This window comes from Scyliorhinus torazame, chromosome 4, assembly GCF_047496885.1.
Source record: "Scyliorhinus torazame isolate Kashiwa2021f chromosome 4, sScyTor2.1, whole genome shotgun sequence".
NCBI classification, from domain to species: Eukaryota; Metazoa; Chordata; class Chondrichthyes; order Carcharhiniformes; family Scyliorhinidae; genus Scyliorhinus; species Scyliorhinus torazame.
In genome coordinates, this window is record NC_092710.1 from 202506411 (window position 1) to 202529576 (window position 23166).

Here is a 23166-nt window from a genome sequence, read left to right on the forward strand (position 1 = left end):
CTTAATGTCCAGGGATATGCAATTTAGGTTATGGGGATACGGGGATAGGGCAGGGTGGGCGGGGGAGTGGACATGGGTCAATGCGGGTTCAATGGGCCAAATGGCCTACTTCTGTACTGTAGGGATTGTATGATTCTGTGATTCTATCTGGTGGGAGGAAAAGGGAAGCAGGGATGAGATAGTGAGAAAAAATAATGGATGCTGTCCTGATCTATTTGCAGAATGTACTACACACTTGCTGTTTGCAACATGGGATTCCTCACCCAGGTATGTGGAAGAACTCTCGACCAGTGACCAGAGGATCATACTAATATACCCCAGACATATTTGGTTTAAAGGAACTGATGCAGCATCTGGATGCAGAAACCATGATCCAGCAACGCAAAGGGGTATATTAAGAACTTTCCATCTGAAAATGTTCTTTTGTTTGTTTGTTGTTTGGTGTATTTATCACTTTTGTATTTATTTGTATTTTCGACCTTTGTATTTTGTACATGAGAAGTTTAATTTTGTACTTTATTTATAGATTCTATAAAATGTATGTTTGTATGTGGGTTAGGGAGTAGGATCGTTTGCCCAAGATTCTGAAACTTGCCCATTTGGTAGCTGGGTTAGAGTGGTATGACCCAGTTCGCTGACGCTCACTGGATCAAGAGGAGGGACTGTAGTAAAATGGCCCGATATAAAATTGGACACTTTAAATTCAGAATTGGACATTTTAATTAAACCAGTCAGCTCAGGCAGCCCGATAGGAATTCGAACACCAAATTTGAATCTACTGAACAGAGCCAGTCAGGACAATTCAGGGCCTGCCCTGTCAATAAGACCTCAGGAGATAATCGGTCCCATTCAAATGGATTGATTGTGAATTGTTCAGGCAAAGCTAGACTTTCAGGCGCCCAGTTTACCATATATGAAGTATGATTACGTGCGAACAACACACCTGGAGAGAGAGGGCAGGGGGGGGGGGGTTCCTGGTGTCCTGCAGAGTTGCAGTTGGCAACTCCATTGGATGTTGCGACCCCCACCCCAAGACCTCATTGGTTGAGGACCAGAGAACTTTCTGGAAAGACACAAAGAGGGGTATAAAGATCAATGACCCAGGACCTCCCTAGCGAAGACTTGGCGCCGAGGTAGCACAAAGATTCGATGACAGACGAGCTGGTGGAAGGAAGCAGCGAGCAAGACCCACCTTTGCAGACGAAGGACCTGCGATAACTGAGACTCAGAGAATTGGACCTGCAGCTCAACTGAGTTCATCGGCACGAGTAGTATTCAGAATCTTGGGACTGTTATTAATTGGGATAATTTAAGGGGATAGCTGTTTTTCTGTGTTTAATAATGAATTTGATCGAATCATAAACTTGTGTCTGTCCCCTGTTTATCTCGCAAATAAGGACACCTGGTTGGAACATTTGAGTAATAAACTGATGGAAGTGTCTGAGGTTTTACACAACACATGCCCTTCACGGCAAAGGAAAGTTACCAATAGAGGGATTACTACATTTTTAAAAAAAATTCAGGTTTTAAACAACCTGGATTTAAACTATTCCACCCATTAGATCATTGAGATTGTTTACCTTTTATTTATAAAATCTGTATTTCATACGAGGGCAATTGAAATAAACAGCAATACAGATAAAATACAAAAGGATTGCTCAGTTGTCGTGGAACCATGCATAATTTTAAACAACATGCTGTATTTAGTTATAAATAAACAAGCTGTAGGAGATACGGTAGTAAAAGCCCCTGCCTATCGGCTTAAACCACTGATAATATGGAGCGAGTGATAGAGGCTGAAGTCAAAGCGATCCCTCTCTCCATGCTTTGATTCCTGATTAGCAGTTGCAGAGATCCAGTGAATCCCGGGGAGACAATCAGAAGGCGTTTCATTTTGCATCGGCTTTAAAGATTCGCCTGCGAATATAAATTCAAACACTGGGTAAGGCTTCCCCGGGGCCCGCGACAATACACTGGGGGTGGGGAGGGGTACAAACTGCAACTTGTGCAATTTGAAAGCAGAAGCTCCATCATTCTGACTTTAGTAAATTGCAGCAAAATTCTTGCCCATTCTAGTTCAGCGCCTGTGCTCCATTCAATCGGGATCCAGTGTAGTGTGCAGGGCTCTATCTATAAATAGACATCCGCCAGTCCTCCCCCATTCAGAACCACACACTTGGTTCCAGTAGGTCGATAAATTAGAGTGCGCCTATTGAGCACTTCCAGCAGTCCTATACTGCTCCCTAATGCACACATGTATGGAGGGCGATGCGGTGAAAATAATACAACTATTACCGCTCAATGGCGAAACGAGGGCTGGCCTTTTCAAATGAAAAAAAAAACCCTGAATGATCAATAGTTGGCCGTCTGCTGCGAATTGCTGCAGTGTTTCCAGAGTGAGCCCCAAAAGGGGGAATGATGTGGAATAACATGTAAGCGGGGCAAAGCCAGATGTCAGATGAGCATTACAGGAAGGAAGATCCAGGGCTGGGGGATCTGCAAGAGCTGCAGGAGGATGCTGCGGCAAGTCGTGCACTCAGGGCTGAAGGGATGTTTCTACTGGTTGGGATTATTCGTGAGCAGGCATCCCGTCTTTTTCCTGACAGTCCCCTCCATCCTGTCCATTCTGTTCGGGGCGACCTTCCTTAATAAATTTCAGCGTGAAACTGACCTGGAGTTGCTGGTGTCGCCCAAGCACAGCCTGGCCAAGATCGAGAGGACCCTAGTGAACAGCCTTTTCTCCATCAACCAGTCCAAGAACAACCTGTACTCGGACCTGCACACCCCGGGCAGATACGGCCGGGTAGTACTCACCTCCCCATCGGGGGCTGATATCTTGGAGAGAGCCGATCAGATTCTGCAGATGCACAAAGCCGTGCTGGAGATGCGAGTCAACGGCTCGGGATTCAGTTATTCCTTTTCTCATATCTGTATGTTACGGAACAGCGACAAGAGGTGCGTGCTTGACGATATCATCGAAGTGTTGGAGGATCTTAGTCAAGCCGCACTGTCTAATAATACCGCACCGAGGAAGTCGCTGCGTTACCCTAATACTAAATTAAAGGTGAAAGCTAACGTTCATTTTCTGCTTTGCTTGGAGATTGTCGCTCCAAAACAGTTATTTATTTAATTCATTTCATTTTCCACATTTCCATGCTGCTGCTTTATGTCGGACGCTGCCGGATTGACGATGATTGCTTTGAATGAACCCTGCACACACACACACATTTTCCATTTGCTTCATTTTTAGACCGGGTTGTGAAAAAGATATCAGGCGGATCTCTCGCTTTACTTTTCAGTTCAGGGAATTGTTTCTCTCAATAAGCAAAAATAAACCCTCTCCATATTCGATTCCAAAACGGTCCACAAGTAAAATGAGAGCAAAATGTGCTAATTGTAAAACTGAACGGGAAGTTTGCGATACTTTCTTAGAGAACAGTATTGCACACTAGGTCAACCTGCAGTACTTCAGTGGCAATGGGGACACTGAAGGAGCTAATACTTTAAGAGGAGCTTCTTGCAACGCACCCTTGCAGCTGAATGACGTGTTGCAGAAACACGTGGTCATATCAGTCAGAATAAACAATAGCAGTGTAGATTTCGTTTAAATTACTTCAAGTCCATTTCCATGACTTTCATTCCCAATTTAACGGATAGAAAGCTGGCTAGCAGACAGGAAGCAAAGAGTTGGAATAAATGAGTCTTTTTCTGATTGGCAGGCAATGACTAGTGGGGTTCAACAGGGACCTATAATTGGACCCCAACTGTTCATATTATATATTAATGATTTGGACAAGGATACTAAATGTATTATCTCCAAATATGCAGATGAGACAAAGTTGGGTGGGAGGGTGGCTGTGAGGAGGATGCAGAGATGCTTCAGTGTGATTGAGATAGGCTGAGTGAGTGGGCATATGCTTGGCAGATGCAGTTTAATGTGGATAAATGTGAAGTTATCCACTTTGGTAGCAAAAATAGGAAGGCAGATAATTATTTGAATGGGTGTCAATTGAGAGAGGTGGATACTCAGTGAGACCTTGGTGTCCTTGTGCATCAGTCACTGAAAGGAAGTGCCCAGGTACAGCAGGCAGTAAAGAAGGCAAATGGTATGTTGGCCTTCATAGCGAGAGGATTTAAGAATAGGAATAGGTATGTTTTATTGCAATTGTATAGGGCATTGGGAGGCCACACCAGGAGTATTGCGTACTGTTTTGGTGTCCTTATCTGAGGAAAAATGTTCTTGCTATAGAGGGAGTGCAGCAAAGGTTTACCAGGCTTATTTCTGGGATGGTGGGACTGTCACATGAGGTGAGACTAAGTCAGTTAGGATTATATTCATTGGCATTTAGAAGAGTGAGAGGGGATCTTGTAGAAACTTCCAAAATTCTGACAGCATTAGACAGGGTAGATTCAGAAAGAATGGTGGGGAAGACCAGAACCAGGGGTCATAGTTTGAGGATAAGGGTAAACCTTTTAGGACTGAGGTGAGCAGAAATTTTGTCACCCAGAGAGTGGCGAACCTGTGGAATTCACTACCACAGAAAGTAGTTGAGGATAAAACATTGTGTATTTTCAAGAATGAATTAGATTTAGCTCTTGGGGCTAAAGGGGTCAAGGGATATGGGGGGAAATCAAGATCAGGGTATTGAACTTGATGATCAGCCATGATCATAATGAATGGCGGAGCCAGCTCGAAGGGCCGAATGGCCTCCTCCTCCTTCGAATTTCTATGTATATTTCTATATATGTTCAGTAATCTAGGTATTTGTTTCCCTAAAATTCAGAGCTAATGTTTATGGTGTGGAAAACAAGTCAAATATTTTCTTTCATTTACTAGAACTTCAAATTGTTCTAATGTTTGGGAGCCAGACTTAAATATCTCACCCTATTCATGGCAGACTGCTACAGAGAACAATGCAGTGCATGTTGGAAAGATCATCAGGGCAGCTACAAGGTTCTGGTGCAGCTGAAATGCATGAAGTTTGCCTTTTAAAGTATAAGCTCATGATGACTGTTAATATGTTAACATTGTATTTATCAGAATATGACCAAAAAATCAATTGTTAGTTTAAAATACTTTCTGGTGATTTATTTGCACTGTCATGTAAGGACAGTGAGAAGAAACTACCAATCAAATTTGCTTTACTTACACACAGACATTTTAGGGTATAACAGTGGAATGAAATGGGCACCCTTACAGCTGTTGTATTGTATCCTTGCAAAATATGAAAGAACGAAAATCAGTTAGTTAGGAAAAGCATGTGGAAAGTTTGCTGGTTTTACAACAGTAGTTAATGAAATAGGAAAATTCACACTGAGAATTTCTCTGTTAATTTACCATTAGTTATTCAATTATATTTCACATTCAATATTATCAGGTGTGTGTTGAATAATTCCTAAATAGAGTATGTGTGAGATTGCCGATTGTATATTGAGTGGAGAAATTTGCTAATAAGGTGTTGACCACTTTGTGGCATTAAGATATGTCTGGGATTTTTCCTTTCATGTTTAGTTTAATGCCACACGCAACATCGTACAGAAAATGGCTTCAGATCAAGGGTAATAGCATTGCTCACATCGAGACAGCGCCTCATAAATTCTTGTGAGAGAGCTCTTCAATGTGCATTTTTCCATTTAGGATGTTGAAACTGTTCTTATACTATTTGAGAGTCCTGGGAAATAAGTCTGCAATCAATAGAAAACAAGGAGTGCCTGTCATAGACGGTTTGAGCAATTGGATACCAGAAGCTAACTCACTAGAAATCTTGATCAGTTATTATATTACATACATTAGTTTTCACAGTTGTGGTATGAGCAGAAGTTGTGAAAAAAGAACAAATTAAATTAAAGGTCTAATAAGTGTAATCCTGCAATGCACGTAGAGGTTGTCAAGAGTTTCTTTGTTCTGTGTGCATGAAGCCATTATTGTTAATCTTGGTGGTGGGTGAATGTGTCATTGGGCAAACGTTTCTGTTATGTGAAGGTGCTATCAGGAACATTTTTTCAGTGCATGAATTACCAAAAGCATGTTTTGCATTACATGCCCATGTATAGGAATGCGTGTAAATTTAAATGTGAATTCACCTGAAAAGTAAAATGGGGGGAAAAAAGTGTTTTCTTAATTCAGCTTGAAAAACTCAAATACAACTGCAGTTGGGAAATGGGAATTTAAAGACCTGTGAAAAGATACATATGTTGGAGTGAATTGAATTAAAGAAATATGGTAAAGGCAGCAAAGAGTTATGTTTATATAGCTTAATGAAGCATCCCGAGTGTTTCAGGGAGGTCTTATAATAATAATCTTTATTGTCACAAGTAGGCATACATTAACACTGCAATGAAGTTACTGTGAAAAGCCACTAGTCGCCACATTCAGGTGCCTGTTCGGGTACACGGAGGGAGAATTCAGAATGTCCAAATTACCTAACAGCACATCGTTCAGAACAGAATTGGACAGCAAACTATGTCGAGAGATATAAGGGTAGTTGCTCAAAGAGGTAGGTCGTAAGGAAGAACCTAAAGGAAAAGAGAGGAAGAGAGGCGTTTAGGGAGGGAATTTCAGAACTTAAGGCCTTAGCAATTGAAGACACATCTAACAATGATGGAACAATTAAAATCGGGATGCTAAAGAGGTTAGAATTGGAAGAGCACAGATATCTTGGAGGGCTGAGGGACTGAAGGAGATTAGAGAGAGATTTGGAGACAAGAATGAGCTTTGAAGAAGTCATATTGGACTCAAAGCTTTAACTGTTTCTCCCCCGCAGAAGCTGCCAGACCTGCTGAGTTTTTCCAGCATTTTCTGTTTTATTTCAGAATTTCAGCATCCACGGTATTTTGCTTTTATTTATAGGAGAATTTTAAAATTGATTTACGAGAAGCCAGTGGAGGTCAACGAGCACAGTGGTGGTAGATGATTGGGACTTGGTATAAGTTCAGTTAGATGTGATGTTTTTGGATAACTTCATGTTTACTGTGAGTAGATGTGACAGGTCAGCAAAGGGTGCATTGGAATTACCAAGTTCACAGGTAACAAAGGTAGTAAAATATTGGTATCACATACATTAAAATATCAGTAAAATAAAGGAATTGTAGTGCACATAGGAATCATCACTTCGGTTGTGTTAAATATTCTCCCAAGAACGCTGTAGAGGTGAAGAATTACACCATGTAAAAGATTGGCATGGAATATTATCAGAATCTTAGTCTTATCCAAAAGATGAATTGTCCCCAGGATCTTTTTCAGTAACAACAGTTTTGAAGAGTGACTGGAAATGCTAATGCATTTCAAATTTTGCTACATATGACGACAATTAACCTATTACATTTTCTATTGAGAAATTTCACTGAAACAGTGATTATGATAGTGCTGGTGGACTGGCTAATGTGGGTTACTGAGCACATTGGCATAAGGGATGTGAATTCATATGAGTGGAGGAGATACAGATTTTTATCAAGACCACTTCAGGAACTTTATCTTCCCATTTGAATATTTTCAATCATTTCTTCATAGAGTCAGGTGCAATACCTCCCCCAAATCAACTAACTCAACAACAGATATTAGGCAATGTTTAAACTAAGGGGAAAAGAAAATAGGAATAAACTGAAGAAAATTAGGTATTCAACTGCAGTGCCCTTAACCTCTATCATTATGGTTAACATTATCATCCTCCTTCGACAGTCTTTCTGAGTTTTTCACTGATCATATGATCCAATCATAACCAAGGCATCTTCGGCAATGGTTTTTCCTCCCACCCCTGCTGTCCGCTCCGGAAGCTCCGAAGGATCAATTTTTAGCCTCTACCTCTTCTTCATCTAATTCTGTCTCTTGGCAAAAACGTGCCTGTAGATATGGGGTCAGGTTCGACATGCATGCTGATAACACCCATCTTTAACTCTCTACCATCTCTCTTAACTCCTTCACTGTCTTTGTATTGTAAGACTGCTTGTCTGACATCCTACAACAATTTCCTTCAGCTGAACATATGGAAGCCAGAAGCAATGCCTTTGGTCCCGCCAATTAAGCTCTCTGTAATTGTAATTCACTTTCCTGCATAAATCATATTGATGATAGGTTCGCAACTCAGAACTTTCATTCATGCAAATGCAGACGAGGTATGCCATTATGATTCTAATACTAGTCAGTCAATCTTGCACAATATTGCGTTCAGAAAGACAGAGAATAATTATCACTGCCTTACTCATCTCTGAAGTCTTTATGTTGCTGATTCTCCCTCTGCTGTTCCTTCTGTTTCTGTCTTCTTTTCTTTGCTGCTCCTTAACTCTTTTCTTTCTTCTCTGTCCTTTTATTCTTTATCTCTTATATCCTTTCAGATGGGAGGCATAGTTGGAGACTTCAACTGGTCTCAACTTATTTTTCCTCCTGGGATGGTAGGTGTGGTAGGGAAAGGAGACAAGAAAGGCTACAGGCCTGGGTGGAGTTGGGGGTGAATTATATTAACCTGAAATTAAGGGGAATGTTAAAGAATGCTTTAAGTGTGTTGCCAACATATGTGCATTTCAAACATTTTCTGCTTTAAATATATAAGACTAGAAATTGCTCTCGATCATCGTAGTGAACGTTACGTTAAACTCAAACTATCTGGGTCGGGACTAGATTTGCTTTAGGTTCAGTTACCAGTTCCTTCATTCAGTGAACCCTATAGCAGCAGTTCACCTTTATTGTCCAATATTCAGTCATATGCTCGGGTGATCCAGGTGGATCATAAGAAAGGTTTTTCAATGTTAATGCAAAACAGATACACAAGCTCACATGTAACAGAGAGACAAATACAGTAAATATCAACCTTTTCCTAACAGTCCTCGTAGCATCAGATCATAACAAATCAGATCACATTAACCCTATTAGTGAGAATAGTAGACCTACAGATTAATGTTCTTCCTGAATCCATTCCTGAATCCATTTAGCAGTCTGCAAGAACTTTCTTTCTCTAAATCTGAATTCTTTACCAACTCTCACAAACTGTTCTTGGAAGAGCACATGATTCCTTTTTCCGTAGCTGAATAAGAAGACCAGCACTTTGACCTCTTACCTCCCCGCCTACATTCAACCCAATATGTAGTAGGGCTGGTTACTTGAAATGCCGATCAAAGCAGTGGACACCCGACCAGGAGTGGGTTCTGCAGGTCAACTGCTATTTGACTGCAAACATTGAAACATACGATTTATGAATTATTACTGTCATGGCTGGAACGTGTTAATGGCATAACTATTGTCTTTAAGTAACAATCATGATCATTTTGGTGGCGATTTGGAAGATATGACAGGGCCCCCCTTTAGTTCCAGCAGTTCCAGCATTTAAATAAGCAGCTAAAGTCCAATTTTATAAAGCTTTAAATTTTAATCAGACGATCTTTCTCAGGCATGCCAGTTGCTGTCTGATAAAAGAATTTCATTGACATAATATTTTCAACACTTCAGAATGTCCCAAATGCTGTCAAAGCTGTTTTTGAAGTTTAATCATTATTACATGTGGAAATAAGAAGCCAATTTGCACAGCAAGTGTCATAATATGCACCCATGCACATAATGAGGTAAAAGCAGGCAGTGACAGACACCCAGGTGAGCCAATCAACATACAGAACAGAACACGACTAATCACCAGACAGAACACCAGAGGGGGGCTTCCAACTATAAAACACAGGAGGCATCAGCACTCTGCCTCTTTCCACTGGTGACAACTGTAGTGACAGTTAGGGTGTACAAATCATTCAACACCTTCTACACGTGGATCAGAGCTAGCCTGGTCTAGATAGTTAATGTTAGTTTACTTAGAGTAGCAGAGAATGAACCCACAGGCAGCTGTGTGCTTCGTTACTGAAGTTCAATAAACCTTATTGAACCAACGCCTACGTTTTGTGTATGCTTGATCATTTAACTGCATCGTGTTGCAGTCCGCGTTACCCCAGGGTGATTAACACGACATGATACCAGGTGTGGCTACTGCTTCTAAGTAATTTACCTTTGAAAATTCACTGACGGACGTCCGGGTGCGGCGATGACCAGCTGAGTCGCACGTTTCGGCAGCTCCCGGTGAAACGGACTTTTGGGCTCTTGATAGGAGCCCCAACGGCAATTTTGACGGCTAAAAACACTGTGCGGTAAACCAGAAGGGAATCCCCCCTGGATACGGATGAAAAAAGGAGGAGAAAGTGGCCGGATTGCAGTGGATCCTTTAGAACAGCGGCAAGGAAGGCAAGCAAAAACCAAGATGGCGTCGGAAGGTGGCAGTTTAACATGGGGCCCTGAACAACAAGAGTTCTTGAAATGCTGTGTGGAAGAGCTCAAAAAGGAAATGAAGAAAGAGCTGTTGGCCCCGATACAACAGGCGATCGAAGGGCTAAAGGAGGAGCAAAAGACCCAGGAGCGGGAGCTTCGGGTCGTGAAGGCAAAGGCAGCCGAGAATGAGGACGACATACAGGGCCTGGTGGTGAAGACGGAGACACATGAGGCACATCAGAAACGATGTGTGGAAAGGTTGGAGGCACTGGAGAACAACGCAAGGAGGAACAACCTTCCTGAAGGTGCGGAGGGAGCGGACGTCGGGGCATATGTGAGCACGATGCTGCACTCGTTAATGGGAGCGGAGGCCCCGGCGGGTCCGTTGGAGGTGGAGGGAGCATACCGAGTGATGGCGCGAGGACCGAGAGCAGGAGAAATTCCCAGAGCCATAGTGGTGAGATTCCTCCGTTTTAAGGTTAGAGAAATGGTCCTTAGATGGGCAAAGAAAACTCGGAGCAGTAAATGGGAGAACGCGGTGATCCACGTTTATCAAGACTGGAGTGCGGAGGTGGCGAGAAGGAGGGCGAGCTTTAATCGGGCCAAGGCGGTACTTCATAAAAAGAAGATAACATTTGGAATGCTGCAACCGGCAAGACTGTGGGTCACATATCGAGGGAGGCACCACTACTTTGAGACGGCGGATGAAGCGTGGACTTTTATTGTGGAAGAAAAACTGGAATGAGCGGGTTATTAAAAAGAACGTTTGAACAAAGTGGTGGGGCGAATGTGGGGGGCGAAGAGGGGGGTTAAAAAGGGGGGAAAGAGGAGTTTTATGTACTAATCCTGCGATGTGGTAACTTTTCTCTCTTCCACAGGTGGTGGTGGGGGGAGGAGGGGAGGTGGAGGAGATGGGGCATTGGCCATTGGGGGCGGGGCCAAGGGAGAAGCGCGGGCTTGGTTCCCGCGCTATGATAATCATGGCGGGAATAGAGAAGCAGGAAGGAGGGGGCGTCGCACGGTGCGAGCCGAGGTCACGGGGGGAAGCCGAGGTCGGCCAGAGTTTGCTGACTTCTGGGAGCAACATGGGGGGAGTAATTACGCTAGCGGGGGATCTAGCGGGGGGGGGGGTGGGAGGGGGAATTACTGGGCTGCTGCTGCTGGGGAGAGGGGGGAGCTGGTATGGGAGGGGATGGGCGGGGGGGGCACCGCCTGGGGGAGATACATCTGCGTGGGAACCGGGTGAGGAGCTGGAAAAAGGGGATGGCTAATCGACAAGGGAGGGGGTAGGAAGCCCCCCAACCCGGCTGATCACGTGGAACGTGGGAGGGCTGAACGGGCCGATAAAGAGGGCACGGGTACTCGCACACCTTAAGAAACTTAAGGCAGATGTGGTTATGTTACAGGAAACGCACCTGAAACTGATAGACCAGGTTAGGCTACGCAAAGGATGGGTGGGGCAGGTGTTCCATTCGGGGCTAGATGCGAAAAACAGGGGGGTGGCTATATTAGTGGGGAAGCGGGTAATGTTCGAGGCAAAGACTATAGTGGCGGATAACGGGGGCAGATACGTGATGGTGAGTGGCAAACTACAGGGGGAGACGGTGGTCTTGGTAAACGTATATGCCCCGAACTGGGATGATGCCAATTTTATGAGGCGGATGCTAGGACGCATTCCGGACCTAGAGATGGGAAAGCTGATAATGGGGGGAGATTTTAATACGGTGTTGGAACCAGGGCTGGATAGGTCGAAGTCCAGGACTGGAAGGAGGCCGGCAGCAGCCAAGGTACTTAAAGATTTTATGGAGCAGATGGGAGGTGTAGACCCGTGGAGATTTAGCAGACCTAGGAGTAAGGAGTTCTCGTTTTTCTCCTATGTCCATAAAGTCTACTCGCGAATAGACTTTTTTGTGCTGGGAAGGGCGTTGATCCCGAAGGTGAGGGGAACGGAGTATACGGCTATAGCCATTTCGGATCACGCTCCACACTGGGTAGACTTGGAGATAGGGGAGGAAACAGGAGGGCGCCCACCCTGGAGAATGGACATGGGACTAATGGCAGATGAGGGGGTGTGTCTAAGGGTGAGGGGGTGCATTGAAAAGTACTTGGAACTCAATGATAATGGGGAGGTCCAGGTGGGAGTGGTCTGGGAGGCGTTGAAGGCGGTGGTTAGAGGGGAGCTGATATCAATAAGGGCACATAAAGGGAAGCAGGAGAGTAAGGAACAGGAGCGGTTGCTGCAAGAACTTTTGAGGGTGGACAGACAATATGCGGAAGCACCGGAGGAGGGACTGTACAGGGAAAGGCAAAGGCTACATGTAGAATTTGACTTGCTGACTACGGGCACTGCAGAGGCACAATGGAGGAAGGCACAGGGTGTACAGTACGAATATGGGGAGAAGGCGAGCAGGTTGCTGGCACACCAATTGAGGAAAAGGAGAGCAGCGAGGGAAATAGGGGGAGTGAGGGATGAGGAAGGAGAGATGGAGCGGGGAGCGGAGAGAGTGAATGGAGTGTTCAAGACATTTTATAAAAAATTATATGAAGCGCAACCCCCGGATGGGAGGGAGAGAATGATGGGCTTCTTGGATCGGCTGGAATTTCCCAAGGTGGAAGAGCAGGAAAGGGTGGGACTGGGAGCACAGATCGAGGTAGAAGAAGTGGTGAAAGGAATTAGGAGCATGCAGGCGGGAAAGGCCCCGGGACTGGATGGATTCCCAGTCGAATTCTATAGAAAATATGTGGACTTGCTCGCCCCGGTATTGACGAGGACCTTTAATAAGGCAAAGGAAAGGGGACAACTGCCCCCGACTATGTCTGAAGCAACGATATCGCTTCTCTTAAAGAAGGAAAAGGACCCGCTACAATGCGGGTCCGATAGACCTATTTCCCTCCTAAATGTAGATGCCAAGATCCTGGCCAAGGTAATGGCAATGAGAATAGAGGAATGTGTCCCGGGGGTGGTCCACGAGGACCAAACTGGGTTTGTGAAGGGGAGACAGCTGAACACGAATATACGGAGGCTGTTAGGGGTAATGATGATGGCCCCACCAGAGGGGGAAACGGAGATAGTAGTGGCGATGGATGCCGAGAAAGCATTTGATAGAGTGGAGTGGGATTATTTGTGGGAGGTGTTGAGGAGATTTGGTTTTGGAGAGGGGTATGTTAGATGGGTGCAGCTGTTGTATAGGGCCCCGATGGCGAGCGTGGTCACGAATGGACGGGGATCTGCATATTTTCGGCTCCATAGAGGGACAAGGCAGGGATGCCCTCTGTCCCCATTATTGTTTGCACTGGCGATTGAGCCCCTGGCGATAGCGTTGAGGGGTTCCAAGAAGTGGAGGGGAGTACTTAGAGGAGGAGAAGAACACCGGGTATCTTTGTATGCGGACGATTTGCTACTATACGTGGCAGACCCGGCGGAGGGGATGCCAGAAATAATGCGGATACTTGGGGAGTTTGGGGATTTTTCAGGGTATAAATTGAACATGGGGAAAAGTGAGTTGTTTGTGGTGTATCCAGGGGAGCAGAGTAGAGAAATAGAGGACCTACCGTTGAGGAAGGTAACAAGGGACTTTCGTTACCTGGGGATCCAGATAGCCAAGAATTGGGGCACATTGCATAGGTTAAATTTAACGCGGTTGGTGGAACAAATGGAGGAGGATTTCAAGAGACGGGATATGGTATCCCTGTCACTGGCAGGGAGGGTGCAGGCGGTTAAGATGGTGGTCCTCCCGAGATTCCTCTTTGTGTTTCAGTGCCTCCCGGTGGTGATCACGAAGGCTTTTTTTAAAAGGATTGAAAAGAGCATCATGGGTTTTGTGTGGGCCGGGAAGACCCCGAGAGTGAGGAAGGGATTCTTACAGCGTAGCAGGGATAGCGGGGTGCTGGCACTACCGAGCCTAAGTGAGTATTATTGGGCCGCTAATATTTCAATGGTGAGTAAGTGGATGGGAGAGGAGGAGGGAGCGGCGTGGAAGAGATTAGAGAGGGCGTCCTGTAGGGGGACTAGCCTACAGGCTATGGTGACAGCCCCATTGCCGTTCTCACCGAGGAACTACACCATAAGCCCGGTGGTGGTGGCTACACTGAAGATTTGGGGACAGTGGAGACGGCATAGGGGAAAGACTGGAGCCTTGGGGGGGTCCCCGATAAGAAACAACCATAGGTTTGCCCCGGGGGGAATGGATGGGGGATATGGAGGAACCAGAAGGACTCTCAGGGTTGTTAATATATACTGTATAATATGTATAGGTCGTTGCTACAGATAATTATATATTGGACTGTTAAATTATATTTTTGGAGAGTGTTACTTGTGATAAGGCAGTTGCCAATTAGGGTTAGTTTTCATTTTTGTTATTTATTATTTATTCATTTAAAAAAAAAATTTTTTTGTTTATAAAATCGGTCATTGTTATTTGTGTTGTTATAATATTGTGTAAAGGATGCACAATGTACTGTGTTGGTTGACCAAAAATTTTCAATAAAATATTTGTTAAAAAAAAAAAGAAAATTCACTGACGACCAGCAACTGCCTTCCAGCGGCATGGAAAAGATCCAGGCACCTCCACAACTCCGGATCTCCGGGAACCTTGGCGTCAACCAACTGGCGGATCTTCAAGCAGAATTTCGGTCTATACCTTGAGGCCTTAGCCTCGAAAGTGCGTCCGATGCCCGAAAAATCGCGTTGCAACTGTCGACTGCGGGGGACCTGGCTATCCAAATTTTCAATTCACTCACTTTTGCCGACGGTGAGGACAAGATTAAGTTTCAGACCTTCTTAGCCAAATTCGACAATCACTGTGAGGTCGAGACGAACGAAAGCTTTGAGCGTTATGTCTTCCAGCAGCGCCTTCATGGTGAGAATGAGCCTTTCCAGTCTTTTCTCACTCTTCTTCGCATTCTAGCGCAATCCTGCAACTACGGTGACACCGCTGACTCCCTCATCAGGGATCAGATCGTGTTTGGCGTCCACTCCGTCGCCCTGCGGGAGCAGCTCCTAAAAATGAAAAATATGACCCTGCCAGTGGCCATCGAGATGTGCAAAGTCCACGAACAGGCGGAAAGTCACTATTCCCGCCTTAAGTCGGCAGAGCAGGACCAACTTGCCTCCCACGAGGCTGAGAGTGTACAGGCCATCGCCCGAATGCGGTGCCTTAGCATCGATGAAGGCGGCCATTTCACGTGCTTTTCCAGGTGCCCCATGCAGGCGCACCACGGCCGGGAGAACGAAGCGGCCGAAAACTACTCTGCGCAGGTGCGAGCAGCGGCTGACCGCACTGCACATGTGCGACGACGCACTGAGTGTCACGATATCAACGTGATGACGTGCCCCTGCTGCGGCACCGCCCATTTAAAGAGGCAATGCCCTGCAAGAGGCAGGCGCTGTCTCAACTGCAAGAAGCTGGGCCATTATGCGTCTTTGTGCAGGTCTGCACCTCCGATAGGGGGCCAGCGATCCCGGTTCCAACGCAGACGCATTCGAAGTGTGCAGCAAGGGCTGCTGGATTTGTAACCTGATCCCGTCACGGATCCGGAGGATGACTGCCCGGAGTCCCCATATCGAGAGGGCTTCATCACCGTGCATGACAAGGCCTCCTCGCATTCAGCAACACACACTTCCATCCTCAATGTGGATTATGCGGACGAGTGTAGCATCCGGTTCAAGCTGGACACCGGTTCTTCGGCCAATATAATATCCCAAGCAGGTCTTGCTCGTATAGCACAATTAATTCTTGTTGTCAATTATCTAATCAATCAATCACAACCAATACGGTGTGAATGCTGACTTTAATCAGAGTTTAAGACAGAATAAAACATATCAGTTATTCAGCAAAACTGCCAGTCCAGATTGGACAGGTCAGCTGGAATGTGCAAACATTCTCTTTTTCTTTTCTCCTTACCATTGTACTTCTTGAAGTCTTCCAATCCACCCAAGAATTTTAGGCTGAAGTCAGAATGATTCCTGTATCGAGTGCCCTTCTTTTCACAGCCTACTGCAATGGCTTACTTCAAAATATGCTTTTAAAAAAAATAAATTTAGAGTACCCAATTCATTTTTTCCAATTAAGGGGCAATTTAGCGTAGTCAATCCACCTATCTTGCATATCTTTGGGTTGTGGGGGTGAAACCCACGGAAACTCGGGGAAAATGTGCAAACTCCACACAGACAGTGACCCAGAGCCGGGATCGAACCTGGGACCTCGGCGCCATGAGGCAGCAGTGCTAACCTGTGTGCCACAGTGCTGTCCTCTTCAAAACATGCTTGATACCCTTTCTCAGTGGTAAACCCTGATTTTATCGTGTCAGGACTAATTGTCCTAAACAATGGCCCCTTTTATTCAGTTTAATTTAAAATGAATGCGGCACTGTTGGAAATGCCACCTTTCAAGTAAAGAGCTACTCCAAAGCCCTGTTTTCCCTCAGCATGGATGTAAAAGATCCTATGGAACTAGCTAAAGGGGACAGGAGTCCTCCCAGTGTCCTGGACAATATTTATCCATTGGATAATTGAATCATAGAATGATGCAGCACAGAAATAAACCATTTGGTGCATCATGGCTATACTAGTTCTTTACTACTTTTTCTCCACAGTTCTGTAATTTGTTTCTCTGTAAATATTTGTCCAATTCACTTTTGAACATTAGTATTGGATCAGTTTCCACTATTCTTTCAGGAAGTACATTCTAGATCATAACAACTTGCTGTGCAGAAAATGTGTGAGGCGCACAATGGTATATCCTATCCTTTGTCTAAACCATGATATAAGAGTCCACAGTAACTTCATTGCAGTGTTAATGTAAGCTTACTTGTGACACTAATAAAGATTATTATTATTCTGTTATCACCCTGCTGTCATGGGTCTTTGTAGCCATGTCCTTACACCATCCCCAAGACTGCTTTCCTTATCTCGAGTACTGTTTCCCATGATCAATTTCATAACTCCCTTGAATATCATCCCCGACCTCCAAGCTTATTTTGAGGGGTATCATTGTTCATATTTGGCTGTTATCAGTTAGCTATACTCAGAGCTGTTCAATGGGTTGCTAATAAGCATTTAAAAGTGTTACCCTGTCTAACCATTCTCATTTCTTCACAGACTATTGAACCAGAGGGTTCGCTAAAGTAACTTCTATTCTACCTCCACACACTATTTAACATTTGGATTTCAGCCAGTTTAATTAGGCAGGGTTAAATGAAAAACATAAAACACCTTTGAAGAATATTTATTGATTTTTAAGCCTCTATCCAGTTGCCCTCCTTTATTGCAGAGGCCTCATCTGACCATGACCCCTTTTCAGGCGAGTTTTGTGAGGGCCACGAACAATCCAGCACAAGTTTTAAGGATACAAAGTAATAACATTTATTTCCAATAACATATATGTATAACAGCAGCAGCAACTTCCCTTGCTGCACACTCCTTCCTGCTGGTTCCTAAACTGGCCAGCTTTATTTATACTTGGAGTTTACTAATGGTTTTTCCGCCCCCCCCCCCCCCCTCATTGGGGAAGCTCATACTCCCACAAGATTGTGGGATTGTCATTAGTCCCCAGCCAATGGTAAGCAGGCAGGTTATAACAGTGAGCTACAGCTATCATTGCCTCAGATTAATCATTTCATTAGCTTCTTTCTAGAGAAGCTAAATTACAGCAATAACTATTACCATTCATAACTAATAAACAGATATATTGTCGGCATAATACTAATTTCTAACAACTATAATTGCGAACAGTAAATTCTAATCAATAATGCTTTTGCATTTCTGCCAAAAAGGTTATATTTTTGTCCTGAAAGTTATTGTGCTGTAATCATTCAAAGCAAACTAAATTTAAAAAGTGCATGATTGCACAAACTAGTGCAGGGAGCTGCTTTTAATTTACTCAGGTGGATCTGACGGATAGATTCTAGCCTGAAGTTTGAAAGTTGCCGTGCTGTTATTGAGCATTAAGTAAATTTCCCAATGGGTGCTGACCACTGTAACATGAATTTTCCAGTATTGCACGGTAACAAATTAAGCTCCAACATATGCATGAAAACAAAGCGAAAACAGTTTTTAAAGTTAGAGATTATAACCAATGCCAAAATTCACCCTGAATTATGTGTCATGGTTGTAGCAAAGTCTGAAATATGGCAATATTGGCATAGCCTTAAAAATTGCATTAAGCTTATTACCCACAAACCTACCCCCCATTGTAATTGCAAATATGGCAATTCCAGAGGTGCAGTGATAGGAATGTTCAAATAATCCAGTTAATGCATTCACCTCAGGAGCACCATCCTTATCTCTAAAATAAGTCGCAATTCCACCCTAGACAAGAAGCAGGCGAAGAAAATGAAAAGTTCTTTTAAAAATAGGATTTGATTATTTATTTATGAAATGTATATGCTGTTACACCTTAACTTTATCCGCAGCCAAATGGCTGAAAATAATTGTTTCATTTTTTGGTTTCTTTATTCTTTTCTGTAAAATGTATTTGTTTTTAGATTCTGTAATTCAGGTTACTTGTACAGGTGAATCCCAGCTCTTTACGTTTCATGGGAGTGCTGTCACTTACCCAATTTAGCGTGGCAATTTAATAGCATGCCCAGAGATCAAGTAGAGAACCTATGCCTATTCATTCCAGCTATTGGTTTTATCGCACAATGGTCCTTGTCTTAGGAAAGCAGCAGAATGTTTGACAATGGATTTCTTCTTAGATGTTAACGAACAAGAAATAAGGAATTAATAGCAGCAATAGTAAAATCTGTACTTTTTACAGCAGTAATTGAGGTTTGGATTTTCTATCCAGGATGTGGAACCTATTTGCGAATGTGCAAATGGGCATAACATCCACAGTGATTTCATGTCCCTTGGAGCATTCATTAACTTGAGATAAGACTTCTGCTCCCATTTTCATGTGAATGCATTGAATGTGGTAAATGAGATTAGTGAATTATAGGTGCAGATTATCATGTGGAAATGTTGTGACTAAAACAGAGAACTGACTCAAAGAAGGACAGCACTGGGTATTAAATATTCCTGGATGTCAGGAGAGGAAGGAAAGAGGGATGGGTGGCAGGATTGATTAAAGAGAACATTGCTGCGCTGGAGAGAGAGGGTGTCCCAGAGGGACCAAGGACAGAATTTACTTGGCTAGAGCTAAGGAACGATAAAAGGTACAGTCACATTGTTCGGTTTAGTTTATAGGCTACCAACTAGTGGGAAAGATGCAGAGGAAAACACTTACAAGAAAATTACAGAGTTACAAAAATTGTAGCATAGTTTAAATGGGGAATTAGAGATTGGGATAGTAGCAGTGCAAAGACCAGAGAGGGTCTGGAGCTCCTAGAGTGTGTTCAGGACATTTTCTACAGCGCTATATTTCCAGTCCTATAACAAGGGAGGCACCACCTGACCTGGTTCTTGGGAATGAGGTGGGTTGAGTGGATCAAGTGTCAATAGGAGAACACATAGGGGACAATGATCATTGTATTATAAGGTTTAGGTTGGTTATGGTAAAGTGCAAGGAACAATCCAGAGTATGAATAATTAACTGGGAGGAGCCAAATTCAACAGGGTAAGAATGGATTGTGTGGGCCGCGTGATTCCCTCGCCGGCAGGGTGGTGCCTGGTTGTGGGGAGGTGGTCGGTGAGGTGGAGGGGGGGTTGGAGTGCCAGTAGTGTGGGGTGCGTCACTCTGCATAACCACAGGCCATGGTGGGCTGTCAGTGGGGTGCGCAGAAAGGTGGCTAGCTAGCAGGCGCAGAAATGGCAGTCAATGCCTGGAGACCCTGGCCCGAGGGAGGTCACCCATCCCCTGGTCACCCCCTGCTACCCCCCCCCCTCCCCCGACCCTGGCAGATGCCCCCCCCTCCAGCACCCCACAGTCACGCCTCTGGGAATGTGTCCTGCCTCCTCTCTCTCCCTTCGCAGCCACGGCACCTGCTTCCTGATATCGTAAACCACAAGTGAAACTCGCCATCGGTAATTCCTCCTGGCAGAGGTGAGTATTGTGGAGGCCCTAGAGAATAGCAGGTCAGGCCCATTAATGATATGCCAATGGCGTTTACTGTACGTGCGGAATAGAATGCCGCTGTCAAGGCACTGACATGGTATTCTGTCAGACTCCCAGCGTTGGCCACAATTTTCAGCTCACGTGCAATTCTCCACCCAATCGCATTTCGCGATTCCGACATCGCTGGACGGAGAATCCTGGCTGTGGTAAATCAGACACTTGAAGTGTTTGAAATTGATTGGTAGGAGGCATTAGTTGGCAGCATGGGCATGCAGTGATTAGCATTGCTGCCTCACCCCACAACTCAAAGATTGCAGGTTAAGTGGATTGGCCATGCTATATTGTCCCTTAATTGGAAAAAAAAATGAACAAAGGAGGCATTGGCCAGGCTACCTGTATCAAGTTGACTTGACATCAGGACCAGATGAGATGCATCCAACCATACTGAGGAAAGTGAGATTGCGGAGGCACTGGCAAGAATTTACCATTCTTCTTTGGGAGTTGGTGACAGAGGACTGGAGAATTACAAATGTTACACCCTTCTTCAAAAAAGGCTGCAAGGACAAGTCCAAAAATGAAGTGGAATTAGCTGCCAAAGGAAATAGCCACAGACTCATCACTTGAAATCTGCAAGACTTATCTTGTAATGGTATCATTTATAGGATTTTCATCCCAGATCAGGAGATCATGCCTGGTTTAGCTCGTGCTAGCTCTGTAAATATTGGTGGAATACAGAAGTTTATCTGTGATGCTGACACAACCAGAAGCAGAAATGGGCCAATCAGTTTAACTTTAGTGATTGGAAAGCTTCTAGAACAATAATTCAGGCCAAATTTAAGTCACTTCGTCAAATGCAGGTTAATTAAGGAAAGCCAATATCAATGTGTTAAGGGCAAATCATGTTTCATAACTTGCTGGGAAATTTTGAACAAGTGACAAAGAGGGATGATGAGAGAAATGCTGTTAATGTGGTGTACATGGACTTCCAAAACAGCATTTGATAAAGTGCCACTCAATAGACCTGTGAGCAAAATCCCATGTCCAATAAGGTGTTTATCATATTTATACCTTTACAGATGGATTGAGCTCACATGGAAGCTTCTGGAACTGTCATTTATTTGTTTAAAATTGAGACTGATGAGCTAATAAGGTGGCTGCCAAGGGGTCAGGTGACGATTGCTTATTCAACGCAGGTGACCAAGCTTCTGGAAAGTTCCAAATTGAATACCAATGAGTGGAGACCTATCCCTGGACTGGACATACTGATGAATGTTATTTATGGAATTCATATCTGCTGTTCTTTGAAGCTTACTCAAAACACAGAGTCAATGGGCCCCGGGATATCATGTCTCCATGTTTGCAATTCAACAAAAGAAAGCTGACGAGACCAGTTATCCACAAGTTAAGTGTGAAATGTCATCATCTGTCTCCTATTGTATATCAATGGCCAGGTGTAATCCATTCTGTGCTGATAATGTCAATGGATCACGTGACTGAAACTGGCTTCAGAGATCCTTCCTTACTTCAAGACCCTGAAGAAACCTGGCAGACTGCTGAATCACTACTGAAGCGAGATTTTAGTCCAATTGAAGGCTTTAATGAATAAGTAGTTACCCCAGCAGCTCTGGTACAGAATGACTGCTGTGGGTGAAACACAGACTCTTATGCTCTGCCTGCTGGGTGGAACCAGCAGACAGGTTCCACCACTCATACTACAGTATAAGGTACATCCCACCTAGGTACCGCAATACCCCTAATATAGCCTACCACACATTGACAAGACAACAATTGTAGTGAAGGCTGTGCCATCTTTGCCATCAGTCATCAGTCATCAGCCAGTCTTAGAATCAAACACTGAAAATAACAGCAAGACATCATGGAGCCAAAGTACTTAACCTGTTCCAGTTTCAAAGTTCCTCTGAGCAACAACCTACTTGATATTCAAATATAAGAAACCTCATAACCCGCTATGAACCCTTCTCTTTACAAAACCCTCACTTCAATTTTAAATCATCAAATCCATTCAAGAAACCATAAACTTGCCATGTGGGTGATTGGAAATCATAAATCAGGGACTGGGTTAACTGACATCTCTAAAAGTGCACTATCTTTATCTGTTTCCAATATGTGTGTGTGTGTGTGTGTGTGTTTTTGTGCATGTGTGCATGCATGAGACAAGTGTATGGCATTGTGCAAATTAATCGTTATTGTTGCCACAAGTAGGCTTACATTAACATTGCAATTAAGTTACTGTGAAAATCCCCCAGTCGCCACATTCCAGCGCCTGTTCAGGTACACAGAGGGAGAATTCAGAATGTCCAATTCACTGAACAAGCTCGTATTTCGGGACTTGTGGGAGGAAACCGGAGCACCCGAGGAAACCCACACAGACATGGGGAGAACATGCAGACTCCTCACAGACAGTGACCGAAGCGGGAATTGAACCAGGGACCCTGGCGCTGTGAAGCAACAGTGCCGCCCAAGGTAGCAGAGTGGGTTTTTGGGGTGAATGTGTGAGAATAAAGGTGATGCTTTATTTTAGTCACAAAAACTTGCTGCTCAATTATTTAATTTGAATAGAAACTCCAAGAGTAAGAAATCACACACACCTTTCCAGACAAAACATACTGATTATGGGCACTAAGAGAGCAAGTACATTCTGCCCATGACTAAACTGGGGGAAACGAGCCATATCTGATTTTAACAGAAAATGAAAACAGTGGAAACAGTTGAAAATGAATCTGTTGAAACAAAAGCAATAGTGTTTACAGCAGTAAGCTATGAGAATATTAATATTAGAAAGTAAGATGGCTGATTTCTAAGTAAATGAATTCATGCAATAGCAGCACTTAACTTGGCTAAATTATTGGCCCTAACCAGAGAACAGCTGAAAATCATAAAGCACAGAAGCCTGAGGTATCAAAGATGCTGGCT

At 44.1% G+C, this 23166-nt stretch overlaps 1 protein-coding gene across 2 annotated transcripts in view; it reads left to right on the forward strand.

The window, feature by feature from the left end:
- Positions 1–2154: 2154 nt before the first annotated feature.
- The window catches only part of ptchd4 (patched domain containing 4), a 208986-nt gene continuing 187974 nt past the window's right edge, over positions 2155–23166 (forward strand). The window contains exon 1 of one of the 2 annotated variants that reach the window (XM_072499134.1): positions 2155–3064. In XM_072499134.1, the coding sequence (XP_072355235.1) occupies positions 2459–3064 (606 nt within the window). In that variant the 5' untranslated portion in view covers positions 2155–2458. The remainder of the gene's footprint in view (positions 3065–23166) is intronic. The other variant, XM_072499135.1, reaches the window with a different exon arrangement.